The sequence below is a fragment of the Protopterus annectens genome, chromosome 3.part1 (genome assembly GCF_019279795.1).
Source record: "Protopterus annectens isolate FY-2018-M chromosome 3.part1, PAN1.0, whole genome shotgun sequence".
NCBI classification, from domain to species: Eukaryota; Metazoa; Chordata; order Ceratodontiformes; family Protopteridae; genus Protopterus; species Protopterus annectens.
The window spans coordinates 662,526,571-662,546,718 of NC_056732.1; the positions used below are offsets into that span (position 1 = coordinate 662,526,571).

At 41.6% G+C, this 20,148-nt stretch overlaps 1 protein-coding gene across 1 annotated transcript in view; it reads right to left on the reverse strand.

Moving 5' to 3' along the window:
• The window catches only part of CYRIB (CYFIP related Rac1 interactor B), a gene marked incomplete in the record, with an annotated part of 1,384,994 nt that overhangs the window by 180,415 nt on the left and 1,184,431 nt on the right, over positions 1–20,148 (reverse strand). Inside the window, 1 exon segment of the mRNA XM_044066242.1 lies at positions 14,695–14,775. Within this exon segment, the coding sequence (XP_043922177.1) occupies positions 14,695–14,775 (81 nt within the window).

Sequence of the window (20,148 nt, forward strand, 5' to 3'; positions counted from 1 at the left end):
ACCGGACTCCGAATGGGTCTCAGTAGAGGCTTGCAAATCAAAAGTAGTGGGTATCAAGGGCTGCGAAAGCACCTCACTGAGTACTGGCAACTGGCTTAGGAGAAGCTTCGTCATCGGTTTTGAACCTCAACGGTCTGTCTTTTTATTTGCGTTTTTTGTGAATTCCGGTAGTCGGATTGCCAACCGATGACATTTCTGGATAGTTACATTTTGAGCCAAAATATTTAGATGCAAAAATATACTGACGCTTAAAAATGCGTTGGTTAAATTTAGCACAAAACCGACAGCAAGGCATGTTACGGTCAGGGCCTAGGCAATGAATACAGTACAAATGAAAATTCTTATGAGGTATTTGCTTCCCACAAGTAGTGTAATTAACTTTTACTGACATTGGTAAGGAGCAAGAAAAAGTTTCCCCACCGGGGTACTTAGCTTTAGGTTGAAGACTTTGGTTCTGAAACTCAGTCGGCCGACCGGTACTTGTGCACTGCTTCTGCTTCAGGCACCGCGCGGCAAGAAAGACAGATTAAAATGGCGTCGGCTGCTGGAAGAAGGGACAGCAACTGACACAGGACCCAAGACTTTGTTATTCAGGCCGATTGAGAGCAACCTGCAAGCAGATTACCCAAATGTAATGACTGCAACAGTGAAACATGAACATCTTGCTGTTCCCCCTTGTGTTGACAAACTAAGTACTGGGGAATAGGCAATGTTATTCACTCATTCTTATAACCATTAATATTGTAAGTGAAGCAAACTCACTTAAAGACAGGGTCAAACACTGTCTGTCGATACCTCATAAGTGCTATCGCAAGCCCTCCGTGGACTGAAGCCTTTTCCATAATTAGGGTGAGCCCTGCTGCATCATCTCTGCCTCTCCAACCAGTCCAAAGTGCAGCAGCTTCTGTTCCACCATACCTCAACAAAGTTAATGTCCTGGGGATAGAGTTTTTCCTCAACAGCTCCATGGACTCGTGCTCCTGCCCTGCATTTATCTAATGATGAGATTCAATTAGAAAGCTAAAACACACAAGTTCAAAGTCATTTTCATAGCCCCATTATGACCTCAACAAGTATGGCTCTCCTGCTGATGCCTCACCTGTTGGTGGGTAAAAAAAAAAACACTCCAACTTCATCTACTCAGGACCTCTCTCCCATTATTTGGCCAAGTCTCATCCAGATCTCCACTTCCCAAAAGCCTACAACTTTGCAGACCTACAAGAGTTAAGTCAGAATGCTTTTCTTTGTGAGCTCTGTTCGGAGGGGAGGATTCATTTACAGCTCCAATTCTTTATTTGTGATTCTGAACTCATTTTTTTTTACAAAGTTCCCTTTGAAACTACTTCAAAATTTTATTAGGGAGCAAACTCCTTACCTCTAGAGTTCTTGAAAGTTTTCAAAGCTTTTTGAAAGATACATTTTTCCTTATGCCATTGTTAAGACCCAGTTTTCGTATGGCATCTTTACTTACTTTGTACTGGAGGAGCTGAATATTCCTCTCTAAACATTTAGCTTCAGCTGAACTGAAGGACTCATTTTCCTAGACTCCATTACCACAGCAAGAAGAATGTCCAAGTTGTAGATCCTTTAAGTGGACCTAGTTTGATTTTCTGTAATGATACAGTATTTTATGTACTGATTTATCCTTTCTGTATTTGGTAGCAACTGAATTCACCATCAGTCAAGCAGTTCATCTTCCAGTTGTCTAACCTAATTGCTTCAACCAAGGAAAATACTCTCCTTCACCACATGGATGTACACAGACAACTGAGATTCTACACTGGCACAGCCAGACTGGTATAGAGGGATTCACAACTTTATTTCATTAATTTTCATGCAAAAAGCACACGTCTAAGGTGTCTGAAGTAAGTTTAGCTAAATGGCTTGCAGTCTACATTCAGTTTTGCTAAAAGATGTACCAAGTATGCCTCTTCTACTGGTACTACAGGCAAGCTCTTACACAGTAGTTTTCACATCACAGGTTCACAAACAGTTAATTAGGCATTCAGCCCATAAGACCAGTCAAAATTCTCCACTGACCCAAAGGACTATCTGGTTAAGTGACTTACTCAGGGTCACATAGTAGGCAAGTGAAGGCTGAATGAATCTAATCTTGTACTGCAGGAAACAGCTTATTGACAGTTCATGGCCATAGTCCTCTGTGCTAACTGCCAGACCTCTGAGCCTTTTCTGCAATGCAAACTTGGATGATACTTATCCAGCAGACACCTGGTCTTTTATAAACATGTGCAGGCTGGATATGATAACCTGGGTTAAGGTTCTTCTTTGGAGCCATAGTAAAGACTGTATGCTCTCGTAAGGGAGAGCACCCAGGAGGAATAATTTGGGAGTCTGACCTGCTGTTCTTTGGGGCTGGATTTCCATTTATCATATAAAAACGTTTTGTACTTACTATGACGACAGTCTGGAAGACTAGGTCCATCCTCCATACTGTACTCTCTATCTTCACCACTTCCCTTCTAACTTGGTCTAGGAGCTTAAAGCCAGTTTTAGGGTCTGCATTGTGCAGCATTTTATTTTTATTATTACTTTATTTAACATTTGTTTAACGAAAAAGTCCGACTTGGAACTAAGCCATTTTTCAGCGGAGGCCCGGGGAGAAATGCTCCAGTTGCATGTCTTTGAATTGTGGGAGGAAACCAGAGCACCTGGAGGAAACTCACACGAACGCAGGGAGGACATGCAGACTCCACACAGAAGGTACCCCAGCCGAGAATTGAATCGGAGAACCTCTTGCTGTGAGGTGACAATGCTACCACTGCACAGTGCAGTATAACAGTCTGCAGAGAAATGTGAATGCTGGATGTTATGTGACAGGGAAAGGGAACAATGCAGCCTGGGAAAGATTTGTGCACAAAACTGTCCAGTGCCTACTGACATAAGTCCTGCTTGTATGAAGGATGGCCTTGATGGATGAAAGCTTTAAAAAAACAATATCAAGGTGCATTTACTGTTTTCCAGCCTGACTCAAACTCTTTTGCCTTCTGGTCAGGCAGCAACTTATTTTGCTCAAATCTACTGCAATACACAGAAAATACATACTGGAGTTGTACGTCCCTCAAGAGATAAGCCAAGGAGGAGAGCTAGAACTATTTCCTGAGCAATCAAACATATAAAGTCTCTTAAATACTTGTGGAAAAGAAAAGTACAGTTGTCTACCTACCAGAAATGTAGCTGTTCGAGTGTATTCACTGTTGCAGTTCATTACACTTGGGTTATCCTTCTGGCAGGCTACCCGCAGTTGGCCAGAGTTCCAAAGTCTAGGTCTGGCGTCGGTTGCTGTCGTCTCTTCTTTTTCTGAAAGCTTTTGTTTTGTCCAAGTAGAATTGTAGCGGTCTGTGTATGTCCAAAGTGTGCAGAAGTCTCTCCCCTTTATTCTGGTGATTTGGATAGAAAGTTGGCAAATGAATGGTTTGGTTAAGAGCCACACTGGAAACCACCTTTGGCATGCATGTCGGGTTTGTCCTTAGAGAGACCTTGTCCTGGTGAAAAATGATGAAAGGTTCCACTGCCATTAATGCCTGTAACTCCGAGACTCTTCTTGCCGAAGTTATTGCTAGGAGCAGAGCAGTTTTCAATGATAAGAATTTTATATCAGCTGTGCTGGCTGGCTAAAAAGGAGGCAGTGTGAGCTTTTGTAAAACGAAATTGAGGTCCTGAGTAGGTATTGGTGCTCTCCTTGGGGGTCTTATGTTTTTTGCCCCTCTGAGGTACTGCCTTAGTAGTGGATGTGAAAAAATAGGAGGTTCCGTATTGTAATGAGCTGAAATGGCAGAGGCATGGATCTTAACAGATGAGGACGACAGGCCTTTGTCCAGCATCTCAGTTAGGTATTGTAAAATATGAGGTATATTTGGAACAAGTGGTTCGAGTCCTTGTGCCTGGTTCCAAGCACAGAATCTCTTCCATTTTTCTGCATAAGGAGATTTCCTAGTGCTGGGTCTCCTGGCTTCTAAAATGACATCCATAACAGCTTTAGAGAGAGGTGTGGTCTGAGTGGCTATATTATCTGCCATGCAGCCAGATTTCAGGTTCCGAGTTAACTGTGCAGAATCTGATTGTTTTGTTGAGTCAGAAGATGAGGAATTTGAGGTAACGGCCAGGCTGGGCCATGAGACAAGCTCTTTAGGATTGGGTACCAGTGCTGGCGTGGCCAGTCTGGGGCAATCAGGATCATTTTTGGCCTCTCTTGTCTGACTTTTAGGAGCACCTTGGTAAGAAGAGGCAGCGGAGGGAAGGCATAAACTTGTCAGAGTTTTTCAGTTGAATGATAGAGCATCCACTTTCCATGCTTGTGAGTGATAAGTTCTTGTGCAGAATTTCCGTAGTTGGCAGTTGTGAGGGGAGGCAAAAAGATCTATGTCTGGGCATCCCCATTTTCTTATCATGCTGAAGGAGGATCCATGAGATTTCTGCTTAATTCGTCTGCCAGTGTATTTTCGTTCCTAGCAGGAATTGTGCCTGCAGATGTACTTGATAGGTCAGTGCTGTGTTCCACAAAGTCATGGCTTGCCTGCAGAGGGGGTAGGAATGCGTGCCCCCTTGCTTGTTTATGTACCACATAACTGTGGTGTTGTCCGTCTTTAGTAATAGTTTAGTAATAGTTGTCCTGGATATAGTAGGTCCTTGAAAGCTGTCAGGGTATTCTATATTGCTAGCATCTCTTTTTGATTGATGTGAAGATGCATTTGTTCCTTGGGCCACGTGCCCTGAATACATTTTCCTGCCATGTGCCCCCCAGGCATAATCTGATGCATCCATTGTTACTGTCTGCCTGGCTGTGGGTAAGGTGAAAGGCTGTCCCTTGTTGTGGTGACGGGCCTGGGACCACCATCGAAACTCCTGTTGTAGGCAGGGAATTAAAGTAATTGTTGTTTCCAGGCTGTGGCAATGTTAAGTCCAAACACTTTTTAGATACCATTGTAGTTTCCTCATATGCATATGGAATTAGTAGAATGCAGGATGCCATGAAGCCCAGGGCCTGCAGAATTTTTCTTGCAGGGAGCTGTCTCTTTATTGCTATCATTTGAAAGTAATGAATCAGTTGACTTTGCTTGTCTGGCGTGAGATAAGCCATTTGGGTAGTTGTATTTAAGCTTGCACCCAGGAATATTATCTCTTGAGAGGGCACTAGTTTTGATTTCTTTTTGTTTATTGTGTACCCTAGGCAAATTAGCAATCTTTTTACAAACGTCAGATGTTTTAGAAGAATGTCCTTGCTCTCTGCTTGAATAAGGCAGTCGTCCAAGTAGGGATATATTTGAATTCTTCTGTCTGAAAAATGCAATTACTGGTGCCAGGCATTTTGTGAAGACCCTGGGCACAGTAGATAAGCCAAAGGGCAGTGCAGAGAATTGGTAATGCATTGAGCCAGCTATGAAACTGAGGTATCTTCTGCAATATTGTCTGATTGGGACATGCAGGTATGCCTCCTTGAGGTCCAAAGTAACTAGCCAAGCCTCCTTGCCCAGCATGGGTAGAAGCTGCTGCAGTGTTAACATTTTGAATTTTGGAAAATCCAGGAAAGTATTTAGGATTGACAGGTCCAGTATTGGTCTCCAGGCTTTGTCCTTTCTGGGTACTAGGAAAAGTCTTGAGTAAAATCCTTGTCCCTGTTCTTGCTGTGGTACTCTTTGAAAAGCTCCCATGTCCATGAGAGCAGCAATTTATTTTTGTGCCTCTGCCCATTGGGTTTGTGGCAGGTCCGGCATGCCTTTTGATTTTGGAAGGGTGTGAAAGTGGAACCTGTAACCCTGAGAAACAATATTCAGCATTCATTTGTCCTGGGTGATTATGTGCCAATTTTGTGAGAAGTGTGCTAGCTTTCCCCCTAGGGGTGCGCCAAAAGGTAAGGGCTTGGCATTTGTAGAGGGAAATCATTGGGACGGTTTCATATAAGGTTGTGATTTGTCTTCTCCTCCTTTGGGGACCTGAAGCACCCCATTGTTTAGGTCTGTAGGAGGCTTGGGGCTGAGATCTGCCTCTTGGGCGTCTGTATCTGCCTCTTTGTGGCCTGTCTGACACCGGAAAGGACCAATTTTTTGAAGGCCAGTTTCTGCTAAACCTAGGTGGTTGAACCTGTAAGAAATCCTTTACTGTCTGCATTGATTTTGCTTTATCTTCGATTTTCTTTAACACCTCTTCTGCCTTAACACCAAACAAAGTACTGTGCTGTAGTGGAGCATCTGATAATTTTACTTTAACATGTTCAGGTAAACAATGTTCTTTCAGGTAAACATTGTTCTTTCAACCAAGCATGCCTTCGAATGACAGAGCCTGTAACTGCGGCTCTACAAGAAGCCTCTAATGAATCAAAATCATATTGCAGAGTATGCTTTCCCACTTGTTCAGCTGCACGCAATAAATCCTGCATTTCCTTACTGTCAGGATTTTCTGAGTTTGTAAGCATTTTCTGTTTTAAGAAAGACATGAGGTACTGCTGATATTTAGGCATGTGAAACTGGCAGTTTAAAGCCCTTACAGCTAAAGTAGTAGAAGTGTAAACTTTCTTCTCCCATCTATCCAGAGCTCTAGAATCCCTATCACAGGGGACAGGATTTTTAGCAGTGGAAGCCTTAACCCCCTTTGGGACCCTGAGAAATTGTTTCTGGGTCAGCAGCAGGGTTTTTATAAAGAAATTTATGAGAGTCAGGGACCCTGTAGTACCTGTCTGGTTTGACTGGTGCAGGGGGTAAAGAATCAGGAGACAGACTGGATTCAGAGAAAACATCAACAACAATATCAAGCACAGGGGGATAGCCAGGGGCCTGTGCTGAAGCAATAAAAGAAAGTATCCGAGCCTTTTCTTGGATTCTGAATAATTCTGGCTCTCCCAATGGAAATGCTCCCTCATGATGTGCAGGGTTTCGACAAAACAATAATCCTCAGGTGGAGAGGCTGAAGGTATAGATTCTTCTGCATCAGAGTCCTCATAAGGAGGGAGAGAATATCCCTGATCTGAAGAGGAATCAGAGGAAATAGAAATCTGGTCAGAGGAATCATTGTCAGTGTCTTGCCTAGGCCTTTTATCAGGAGGGGGATGGGAACCCCTGATCAAGGTAATTAAGTCTTTGGCCATTTTAAGCATCTGTTTCTTTGGCATGGATGATTGTCCAGGAGAATGCTGTACTTGTTTCTTTGTCTTTAATGGTGTTTTTGACTTTGCCTTGGCTGCTGCAGAGGGCTTAATAGCAAGCTGTGAAGGTCTGAAAACACCGTCAGAAGCCGATGCCTGCTCAGCGGCTCCAGACCCATCTGAAGGAATAGTTTCCGCAGACCCAATACCTTGAGTTTCCAGAGGCCTAAGTGTCTCCACGTGGGAGTCGGATACGGCCTGTGGCTCTGAGGAGGTGGGTGTTAGGGGCTGCGAAAGTGCCTCACTGAGAACCGGCGACTGGCCTAGAAGAGGCTTCGTCGTCGGTTTTAGACCTCGGATGCCTGTCCTTTTCTCTGCGTTTTTTATGAATTCCGGTCGTTGGTTGTTCCAATGGCATAGTGTAGTTAAATCTTCGGCCAAAGTAATGCAAAGCAAAATCAAACAGACGCTTAATAGTGCGTTTGTTGAATCTAGTGAAAAACCGACAGCTAGTAACATCGTGGTCAGGGCCTAGGCAAGGAATACAGTAACAGTTAAAGTCCTTATGAGGTGTTTGCTTCCCACAAGAAATACAATTATTAACTTTTACTGACATCGGTCGGAAGTAAGAAAAAGTTTCCCCAACAGGGTACTTAGCTTTATTGAAGACTTCGGTTCTGAAACTCGATTTCAAAAATCTCAGGAGCCGGCTGAACGGCACTTGCGAACTGCTTTTGCTTCGGGCACCGCGCGGCAAGAAAGAGTAGAGAAAATGGCGTCGGTTGCATCTTTTATACCCCTGGCACACTGACATCAGGGAAGAGGCGACAGCAACCGACGCCGGACCTAGACTTTGGAACTCTGGCCGACTGCGGGTAGCCTGCCAGCAACAGTGAAACACGATAAACATCCTTATTTTGTACTTTATGGTTTATCTTACGTATGTTAATAACCATTAATACCTCATGTAAAAGCTACATTCTTTAGAGGAGGTATTCAGGAGGCTGTAGCTTCACACCAACTGCAGAGAGAAGTTTGCCTATTTCTTCTATGTTCTAAAGATGTATCTTCAAAATTTAGGGCCAAAGAGATCAGGACCCAGAAAAGGAGAAATATTTAAGATCAACTCTGTGTCCTCAGGAAACCTGTTGGTCTAAACCAGGTGTAATAGCACAAAGCTATGACCAAAGCTCTGATTAAGCTGTCAGCAGTTATATTCCACTCTCACCATAAGATTCAATATAGAGCTTACACTTGCTGACTCTGTTAACAGCTTCTGTTTATGAGGTAAATCAGGCAAATTGCTCCACCAACTGGTGCATCTCTCCCACCAGTCTCACTGGAAGTCAGTCATACGGCATAAACAGTTCACAGTTTTCACTGTGAGAAAGAAGAGGACAAACACTTCCTAAGGTGGCCCCCTACCACTACATCTCTAATTAAGGAACTCCACCATCAGCATTTGAGGAGTTGAAGCCTTTTTAAAGGTTTTCTGTGAGGAGTATCTTGCTAAGAAGTTTGACCAGAAAAATCTTTTGAGGCCAGAGAATCTCATCAGTTTCCCATGTCATACTGCAGGCCACATTCAGCATGTCTGCCAATGAAAGAACAACCCAACAAAACTGCTAGCTGGACTGAAAACCATCTGTAGTGTCGGTGTGTGAAGATGGGGTCTGTGACCCAAACTTCCCCCTGCTACATCTCCAAGACCTCAGCAAATTTGAGTTTGTTGCAGAATGACTGGAAATCTGCAGTTTTATCATCGCCTACTGTTAGAGACTCAGCAGGAGAGTTTGTCTCTTCTCTTACACGTGGACTTCTAGATTAAGATAAACATATAGGAGATGACATCATGGAGAAAAACTACAAACTACCTTGGGTCCCCCTGCTTTATAACTAATCCAACAGCTAAGGAATCCTGATGAGGCAGATTTGCTTGCTGCAGTGATCCTGACACTAGAATGCAAATAGGTGTTACAAGTAGTCACTGCATGGCTGCTTGCAAGCTTGGTACTATAGCCGAGGGTTACTGAATAAACACTGACTGCTGTAGGGCCAAACCCAACAGCATTAATACTGACACCAACAAAAAACTGATACCAACAGCAGCACTGATGCCCCAAACATGAGGGCCACGAAATTTATTGACACCTGTTTTGAATAAGTCAGCCTTTGACACTGGCTGCACACTCAACAGTGGAGCAATCAACACCAATGGCTGTGTCACCAAGTTTATCACAGAATGCGTCAATAAGCCTTATACCATAGACACCAATGCCTTGTGGGATGGTTTCAGCAGTCTCTGGAGAGACGCTGAAAATATGGGTGCTGGATCAGGATAATTTGGAAGGCCAGTTCATTGGGAAAAGCAATACGAGATCTACGAGATCCTAGTCTGTTACAGAAGCAGATAGCAAAGGGACTGAAGATAGTTTCTTCTGGGGTCTAAGAAAGGTGTCCACAAACTTGTTATATCATATTCCAGAAAATACACTACTGAAGTTCTCTTAGATGCTGGTATAGGGCATAAAATCTGAATTGCTCATCAGCTAGACAGGTTAAACACAGATTTAGAAAGTTGCACAACAGACTTACCTTCAACAACTTGTAAAAATGATTTTTGGCACCACATCACCTACTTTCTTTTTTTTTTAATTTCTCCAAGTCGTTTGGGTTTCTAATACCATGATGGGAATGGACCCCATTCCCAAGTCAAAGTAACATTAAAATTCATGAAACTAGCATTGTTTCAATCTTTGACGTTAGCCAGAAGTGCTCTTTGCAGTACCCACAATGTGTTCAGTAATGACTCCTGCAACTCGTATGAAGTTACATATATCGGTAACGTATCCAAGTACGATTGTAAATTAATTTTTATAAGACCCATTGCTTTTATTATTGGAACTGTCTGGGTACCCTTCTTCCACATTGCCTGCATTTCTGCCTGCAAATCCTGGCATTTTATGACCGTCTCTCTGTATGTACGAAACTGACGTCACTGGGTGTAGCAACTTCAATGATCAATGTTATTTTTGTCTTTTTATGGACTACTATATCTGTTTTTCTCGCATCTATTTTTTGAACTATTAGTATGGGGTGATCCCATGTGATATAAACTTAATTTTTTATAATGCTTTCTGGCTCATGTTTCCAGTGTTTTCCATCTACTTCAATATTGCAATGTTTGTACAATCCCAATGCAACAGTCTTGACACATTATGCCTTTCAGTGTACAGCCCTTCTGCCATTCATTTATCACACACACACCAAAAATATACAACCATTAGTATATCACAACAAACAATAAGATGTGAAACTTGTTTCTAATTATGTTTTACAAAACCTACATAGCCACTGCCTTGTGTCACTGTGCATTTTCCATATTTCTTCCCTTCTCATCTGCTGCTTCACCTTATGTTTTCTTTTGCTTTTTGGCACATTCAGTTGCTACCAGACTAATTCTGGTTTGATTTCTTTCCTGCTTTACATGGGTATACTTTTGCTAAACTAAGCAAGGAAGTCATCTTGGACTTATTCTCATGCTTCAAAACTTTAACTACATTTGGGTCTTGTGAGGTCAGCAGATTATGTATGTAATCAATTTTGAAGAGACCCATACCTCCTTCAGAACAGGGGCTGTACAAGTCTCGGTATACATGGATTTATATAAACCATTTGATAAGCATGAAACACTCTCCTTGTTTTCCTGTCCAGTGCCTTTTGGGGTAAGCCAATCACTCCAAAACTGTAACTGGGCAGGAAGAGCAAACTGATTTATAGCTTGGACTATGATCCTAGATGTCAACCCTGTTTTCAGTATTAATTTTAGTCTTCTAAAATATTCCATACTAAGTTTTACTGGCATTTGTTCATGCTTTATTGTTGATCCTTCATCAATTCCAAAATATTTATGCACTCCCTCTTGCTCAAGTTTTTATAAATCACATTCCTGTCCCACACTGATGCTTTCTTGATGATGCAGCTTTCCTGGTTTAAAGGTTGCTTTTGCACACTTATCAAAACCAAATTACATTCTTGTATCCTTTGAAGAAGTTTCAACCACTTGCAGTTGTGCTTTCAGTTCCACATCTGATGAACTATACTGTTCTAAATCATCCACCAAAAGAAGATAAGTCTTGATACTTTGTTGTTTTCTGGGAGCCAAAATATAGCCATGACCTAATCTCTTAAGTAGATAGCGTAATGGGTTAAGGGCAAGACAAAAGAGCAGCAGTGACAGAGTCACCCTGAAAAATCCCCCTTTGAATTTTTTTCCCTGGAATAATAATTTGTACTTTATCATGGCTTAACTGCAAAGTGGTTTGCTACTCTGTAATATAATCGATCAGTGTAGGGTGTATCTTTTACATTTTTAAGCACTCTTATCCATGAATGTGGGATACTGTCAAATGCTTTTTGTAGTCTATCCATACCATACTTAGACTCTTCCCCCTTTTACAATTCATTATGACTATTTAACAAATGTCCCTTTGTTCAATATGACTTTCTAGACTCTTCCCCCTTTTACAATTCATTATGACTATTTAACAAATGTCCCTTTGTTCAATATGACTTTCTTTTATTGCCCTTTTGTTCAATTGCCACAATTGAGTTTCATTCCGACTATAAACTTTGTCAGCATCAATTCCAGTGTATGGTTTATACGTCGTAAGTCAAGCTATTAGTCTAAAGTTTACTCTTAAGTAGGAGCATTGCTTTTCCTGTTAACTAGGTTGGCATCTGTTCGGGATGCGCATACAAATAGTTCTTACTCATGGCTAAATCTTTATGTAAGATGTTAATACTTTGAGACAGAAGTTAAGTACTGCACCTCGGCCTGGGATTTTCCAGTGAGAAGCTTTTCTTAACTTCGTTTCAGTCTCTGCCCGTTACATCAACCCATTTCATATCCTGTATATTTGAACTTATTCTTTCTTTAACTTCTTCTATCCATTTACCATCTTTGTTATTTCTCCAAAATGTATCTATTTCTTTTTTTTTGGTGGTGGTGTTTTAATTCATTTTACCTTGTTTCCCAATTCTCTATAAAACTTGTTGGGGTCATCAATAAAATTTATTATTTTTACTTTTCTTTTATATTAATCTGCACATCTTCTAAGTTTTTCTGCCTATGCTATTTTTAGTTTATTATTTGTGATTGTGCACAATATAGTCTGTTCTGTTACTGCACATTGCCTTTATCAGGTCTATCGTTCTGAGTATTTTTGTTGAACTGTTCCCTCTTCTATACTCTTCTGACAGTGACACCATACTTCCATGATGGCATTTGATTTCTCCCCTTCCTTTCCCTTACTGCCCTGTGTTTTTGTGGTAAGACTTAATTCAGATGCACAGTAATATATCCTACTTACTTCTGTTATATAGCATGACTCTCTATGAACAGTCCTATTTACAGTGTTCATCTGTTTTATCAAACTTCTACCTTTTTTAGATTTTATTGACTTTCTGCAGTCTATTTCTTTCAATCTTAATATGTCTTGTCCATCTCTAGTTAAATAAGCAACTCTTCTCTTTTGTCTAAATGGAGGGCACATTCTCTGTTCTCCATTTCCTGTGGGCATTCCATAGAAAGTTCCAAAGCATCTTCTTGTGCCATATTCTCCTTAGTTTCATCCTATGTCATCCATTGCTCTGTCATATGGGAACTCATTGATCTATCATTCCACAACACTGACTGTGTCAGAGTTGCCACAGTTTACTGTTCTGCTGCTTGACCTCGGTCCTGGAAAGAAAGATCTAACTTTGTTTTGTCTGTGAAAATGAGCAAGATGGGAAAAGCTGAAAACAGTCAGCCTGCAGATGCCTAAAAATAGATATTACTCTCTGTTGCAGTGGCTTATTAAGTGTGCCCACCTTTTCTACTGGTTGGAAAAAGCCTTAATTGCTTCCTTAATAAACAATTCCATAGCAAAGACAGCTCAAATCTTTTTAGACGTTCTCCACAGACAGCAGCAAAGCTCTTGTGCTGTCAGGGGAAACAGGTTAAAGTTTTAGGCCAGTCCATGCTGGATGTTATAACCCTTAAAGCAGAAGAACAGGCCAGATCATCTAGGAGGAGATGGAAATACTGGGCTCGGTATCCCTGTACAAGACAATGGACTGTGGATCTTTTGATGCCTCATAGAAAACCTAGAGGAATGGAAATCTCACTTCCACAATTACCTACAGGCACAGTCTTACATATATACATACATGCAACACATACAAAGGTGAGCAAATGACTGTTCTGAACTTTACTTCAGGAAATGCGGAACTCGTGTGACAAAGTACCTGCAAAAAGCATGATGGGAGGGAGGAGGGAGACCCTTAGTGCTGGCTCCAGGGTTACTCCTTAAGGATGTGATCTTGCAACAGCAAATCAAGCTCCTAACAGACAAACATTTGCTTGACATATAGGCTCTTGAGCTGAAAGTTGAAGTTTGGGACAACTACCTGGTCCATCATAATCAAAACTAGCAGAATTGGGCCTGTCGGGTGCTGGAGGACTGGACATCTGGCCAAGAGTTCTAAAGATCCATAACTGTTTGACTCAAAGGGCTATTCCCACTTATCAGGCTGGTCATCTGAAGACACTTACTGATCAACCAGAGTTGAACAGCACCTGCACGCAAAAACACATCTTTGAAAGGTGGACGTTAGGAGTATACCTCCTCCATTCTCCTTTTGTTCTGCTGAAATGAAGAAAAAGTGAGATCAAGCTTCCATCATAAGCTTAACACCTTTAGAAATCTTAAGGATACTGCAGAAAATGGACTTGCCACCAGGAGGACTACGTCCAAATTTCTCTGTCAATGTGACGACGCTCTGAACCATGCCTAGGGCTGCAAGGTAGTTGCTCTTGTCAGTCATCACATGAAATCTTGACAGTTATGTTTTTGGCTGCATAGCAGACCGAAACTTTTCTGCACTGTCAACTAGTGGTAGGGTTAAACAGCTGGCATTTGCAACAGTATGATGCTGCAGCCCTCTGAGACAATACAGGTAATACTAGCATATGTTCTGGTTGGTTTGACAGCCAAATTGATACCAGTAGGCTTGTCAAGTCAGGTAGACACAGAACTTTACTAATAGCAGCTAGGATCAAAATCCATACGGTTTGAATAGCAAAAGACGACCTAGCAGGCACAGAGGATACATGTTGCTTATGCAACTTGCATGTGACATTACAGCATTTACTGGTATACGTAGGATCCTTGATGAAAATTGCCAAATTCTTACAGGTGGCAGAATGAACCCAGCTGAGGACCTTTAGCGATGGTCCTTGATGTCAGGTCTTGATATATTTCCAAAGTTTAACAACCTTACTCTATACGTATAATGAAGTCAATGGTATCACTAAATAAAAAGAAAAACAGTTTATAGAAACTTCTGTGTCCATATGGCTCCCTTTTGACAGCAATACAAATGGGCCAGTTTAAGACTCCTTCCATGCCAAGTACTAGTTTACTGTTTATGAAGGGAACATTTACTACATTAATGGGGGAGTTATACATTTAAGAAGACTACTGACAGGATGTGGTCATTATACGTTGGTACATTCATGCTGTCTTGCAAGAAAGTATGCTTTGCTCTACTTACGGTGTTTCCAACATAACTTTGCACACACTGGCCATCGTACTTAAGCAGTCTGTGGTATTTTCTATTGGTAAATTCTTATTCTGTAAAGCAAAAGGGAGAGGACTTAGCATATCAGTAATCTAAGATGCTAAGGAGAAAAATAAATCACAGTAAAAGTCATGGTGTAATCACAGTAAAAGTCAACAACAAAAGTCTATGGTGTATCAAACTCAAAGGTAACAAACAACACCATATGTGAAGTACAAAAACACTGACAGCCAAACTTGCATATACTTTTTTTTCTTCCTGTGAAAGACAACTGTAGTATCAGCTGTTGCCCAGTGCTCAATCCCCAGTCTCTCAGACCATTTCAGACCGAAGATGCACCAGCCTTCAGACAGGGGTAGAATGGGTTAACTTTCCTGAGCAGGTAGAAGGTGAAGAGAAGAAATGAAAACATTGTGGCTGCATCACACATGCTACCAAAAGACTTCATGTTAAGCCCTAAACCTCCCCTTTAGGTGCTCAGAAATGGGACGTGATGAGGAATGTATTCTTAAATCGAGGGAGTCAAACCTAGGTGATATTCCCCTCATTTGCCCATCAGCTACATTTGTGGCTACATTTGTGACTACCATCTCTGTCAGCAGCCTCAGTCTCACTGCAGGACTTGCCACGTTTAGGTTCACACTCTTAGCTTATTGCCCTGTACTCTTCTCCCTGAGAAAGATATACAAGCATCATCTCATCATTTGTCTCTCTCTCTTTAGTCACTGGCTCTTGTCATGGCTCCTATTCAAACCTGGCCATCTCAGTCAGAGTCCGGCCTTCATTCCTCTGTACCATGGAGATGACTGACATGCAAATACTTGAATGTGACAACTTTCCCATATTTCCTGATGTGGGGAAGGGAAGGGTTTGTTGAGGAAGATGGAAAGTGACCAAAGTACACTAACATGAGACCATCTTTGTTACAAGTGCAGGAAAGTGGGATTTTTTTAACTGTACCCATGCTTCCAGAATGCTGCTCCTTCCCCACAGCGATGCATACTAGCTGTCTTCGGTTACAGAACTGCATGCATTAGGCTCATTGTGGCAGATAAGGATATGTGGAAAGAAATTAAATGATAAAACAAAAAACGAAGGTAGAAACTCTTGATTATGGATATTACGATGTAAGCACAGAAAATATTTCTAGTCCCTTAAGTTTTAGACAGACAGGTGCATTTATATCAAAACAAATATTGTGGACCATTTGAGTGGAAGGAAATTAATTGGGAAGGGAATAGGGCAAAACTTATGAGGGATAAGTTGTTTCTCCCCATAGAACCATGTGGTTTAGAACTACCTGATTTGGGGGGGGGGACGACGACTAAGAGCTCTACAGTTAAGAATCATACACAAGCAGAATGTTGCCACTCAACGTGGAAAGGCATGATGATGAAACGGGGGAAGGGGTTCAAGAAATAAGAAAAAAAAATCAAGATTTTAGACACAGGCTCTTAACAACAACAGCCATACAAATATTATATTTATAAAGTAGAAGAAAGTATTCAAAGAACTAAGCCAACACTGGAATGGAGAAAGGAGATTTTACCAGAAGGGATGACTAAGTATGGATATAGAAAAGGCAAGAATTAGCAAAGGAACCAAGGTAGTTGGAGTAAACAACTACAGGGTGGAAAGGCAGCATGTTAGTATGAGACCAAATGGAAGATGAACTGGAGGGTGAAGTGAAGACTATTTTCCCTACCAGGGACAGATACCACAGTACAGGCAAAGAGAAAGGGATTGGTGAGTGGTAAGTGAAAGACCAGCTCTGGTTGAGTTTTAGCCAAGTCTAGAACAGACGTTGCTGTTAAAAAAGGAATAATTAGATGAATCAAACAGTAGAGGTTAGAAAAGTTTGGGAAAAGAGAATGGAAAGGCAGTATACAAAGCAACAGTGGGTGGACATCTGTATGGCTTGCAAGTACACATCATCCAGAAGATTTAGGATATTTGCATGGAAGTGTTTGCATATGTATTTTCCCACCCAAAACAGACTTCAGCAAATTTTTCTTCAGGAAAATATCAATTGCTGGAGGTGTAAGGAAAAAGAGCAGTAATTGGGAACATGTTTTTTTTTGGAATGTAATGAGTTGACAAATTTTGAAAATTTCCTATACAGTACTCTGTCAGAAATGTTGGGGAAGCAGAAGATTCTAAGAAAATTAATGTTTTGCGGTGGGATACAAGATCTGAATAGCCTAGACATAGTAAAGCTGTGCTAAGTTTAACACTACTGGCTTCGCTCGGGCTCGCTCCGCTCCCCACCCTGCCCCCTTATCTCACCCGCCCCCACTACCTCTACTTTTATTAGGTCGTCTAGCCCATCCCAAACTCTATTCCACCAATTACAACTGTCTCCCACTCTGTCACTTTCCCCTCCCACATTTCTGACTCTCTATACTACCAAAGATATTCTCCTTGTCCTACCACTATACCATGGCTAAAAACACATACTCTATCATCCCCTTTATAGTACCACTCCTTCTTATTCCTTATCTTTTAACTAGATATGAAACTCATACACTCTCAGGTATTCCCCTCGCCAAAAGACATACCTCCTCACATTCAAACTATCCCTCCAATCTTATCTCTCCCTCTCTCTACTCTCCTAATACCCTAGGCTCAAAGATAGTCCATCCCACCCTCTACCACCCCAAGGAAACCACAACTAAAACTAACCTTAAATTACTATTTAAACTCCAAAGACTACTAGACCACCTGAAAGAATGTATCACTGAAGATGGCGATATCCACCCCAACCCAGGTCCTAACACCGCCCGAAGCTCTATACCCTTGAATTCTGCTGGAAGTTCTGCTGGCTCTCTCCTTATATTTCACCTCAATCTAAGAAGCATTAATAATAAAGTTCACAACTTACATGCGTTGCTAGCTACCCACTCCCCTGACATTATGTGCCCATCGGAAACATGGCTCAAACCAGGCACCAAGGATGAAGAAATTATCCCACCCGGGTATAATATCCTTAGGGCTGACCGGTTAGCTAAATAGGGTGGGGGAACAGCTGTCATGTTTAAGAATTCATTGAATGTCATAAGGAATCCACTCCAACCCCCTAAGGTCTCTAACCTAGAACTGATTGCCCTAAAGTTATGCTTAAACAGTCAAAAAAGTATTAATCTTGTAGTAATCTATATACCACCAGGAAAGAACTTAGAAAACCTAGAGCAAACCCTCAGCTGGTTAGCCACCAATTTCCCTCAAGAAACCATAGTACTAGGAGACCAACATTGACTGGTCCCTCTACTCCAAACACATAAATCCCCACCCTATCAACCTACATGGTTTCTCCCAAAATATTCTATCTCCCACTAGAATAGGAAACGCTCAACAAAAAGAGAGTATTATTGACTGGATTCTTACCAACAAGGGTACAAATAACTATACCGCCGGGACCCTTCCCAACGACCTCAGTGACCACCTTATTACTTATATCAGAAAACTCAAATGCCCATCTACTAACCCCCCCCCCCCCAACCAGACTAATTAGAAACAACAAGAAATTTGTCCCTAACCAATTTCTTGCAGAACTCAAATCTTGTAATTGGTCCATCCTAAAAACTTTATCCCTAGAAGAGAGCGTGTCTTATTTTAACAACACTTTCCTTAAGATACTTGACTCCCATGCCCCTAAGAGACTTATCAGAACCAAGGTACGAATTGCACCTTGGTTAACAGGAGATACCAAAACTAAAATTAAACTCCGGGACCAAGCCTGGAACAAATGGAGAGCTACCAAAACTCCCCTAGATCTCATTAAGTTTCAACAGCTTAGAAACTCAACAAAAACTGCCATTACTACAGATAAAAAACAATATTTCTGTCACCTCCAGGATAAACATCAGCATAACCCAAAGAAATTTTGGGCTGGATTCAATAATCTCCTCCATCCTGGCAAATCCACCACCCCCACCCCTGAGAAACTCATTGGGAAACATCCAGAAGAAATAGCCAACACCTTTAACTCTTTTTTTACCAAAACTATTCAGTCACTAGCCAGTCAACTTTCCTCTACCCCCCACCGGTAACCCTAACTAATGACCCAGACCACCCCTCCTTTAATTTACAGCCAATATCCACCTCCTATATACGTACCCTTCTGAAAAAGCTCAAACCAACCACCCTGGCGGCGGACCAACTCCCAGCAGATTACTTACAAATTGCATCAGATGCCATAGCTTATCCTATATCAATCTTGATTAACAGAACCATAGCTGAAGCTACCATTCCCTCTATTTGGAAAATTTCCTATATCATCCCTCTTCACAAAGGGGGGACCTCCACAGACACATCTAACTACAGACCCATTGCAATACTGTCTCCACTAGCCAAAATTATGGAACGGTGTGTTCACAAACAGCTCATAAACTACCTCACCCTTAATAGTCTATTGTCCCACACCCAGCATGGTTTTCGCCCCCATCATAGCACAACCACTGCCCTTCTCTCTTTTGTTGACTCAGTCAACAACAACCGCAACAATAAATTAATATCCTCCGTTCTCTTTCTTGACCTATCAAAAGCCTTCGACATGGTCAATCACCAGCTCCTGCTCCACACCTTGAAAACCCTACATCTTAGTAACCTCGCTATCAATTTGGTTCAATGCTTACCTCACTGGTAGAAAACAAGCCGTCCAGTGGCAAAACTAGCTATCTGACCTACTCCCAAATAACATCGGTGTTCCCCAGGGCTCTATACTTGGTCCCCTTCTCTTCTCTGTTTTTATAAATGATCTTCACTCAGTCATCCCTAAAGCCTCCTGCATTCAATATGCAGACGACTCCACCCTGATCTGCTCTGACATCTCACTCACCAAACTCCAAGCTTCAACCCAGTATTGCTTTACTATAGTCGAAAAATGGTTCTCAGAATTAAAACTTTTACTAAATCCTACTAAAACCAAGTTACTGCTATTTTTTCCCTCTGTATCTACCTCCAAATGCCAATAACCCTACCTTCCACGTGGTTTCTACCAATGGCACCATCATAGAGCCCGTCTCCTACACCAAACTACTCGGTGTGACCATCGATCACAAGCTCAAATTTGATATGCACATCAGCTTAACCATTAACTCTGTTAACAAGAAACTCGGCTCCATGTATAGAATAAATAACTTCTTAACCCCACACACCAAACTAACTATAGCTCGCACCCATCTCCTTTCCACCCTCCTATATGCCTCCCCAATATTTTCATTCCTCAACAAGAGTGAGCTAAATAAACTCTCTACAGCTTATAACCATATAGCCAGATTCATAACAGGGATGCCTTATTGAACCCACCACTGCCTAAACCTAAAGGCACTTGAATGGTTAGAACTGCCCAACATTCTCAAAATCAACCAACTCAATGAGGCATTTAAGATAATTAACCAACCAGACAAAACCCCCTCACTGAATAA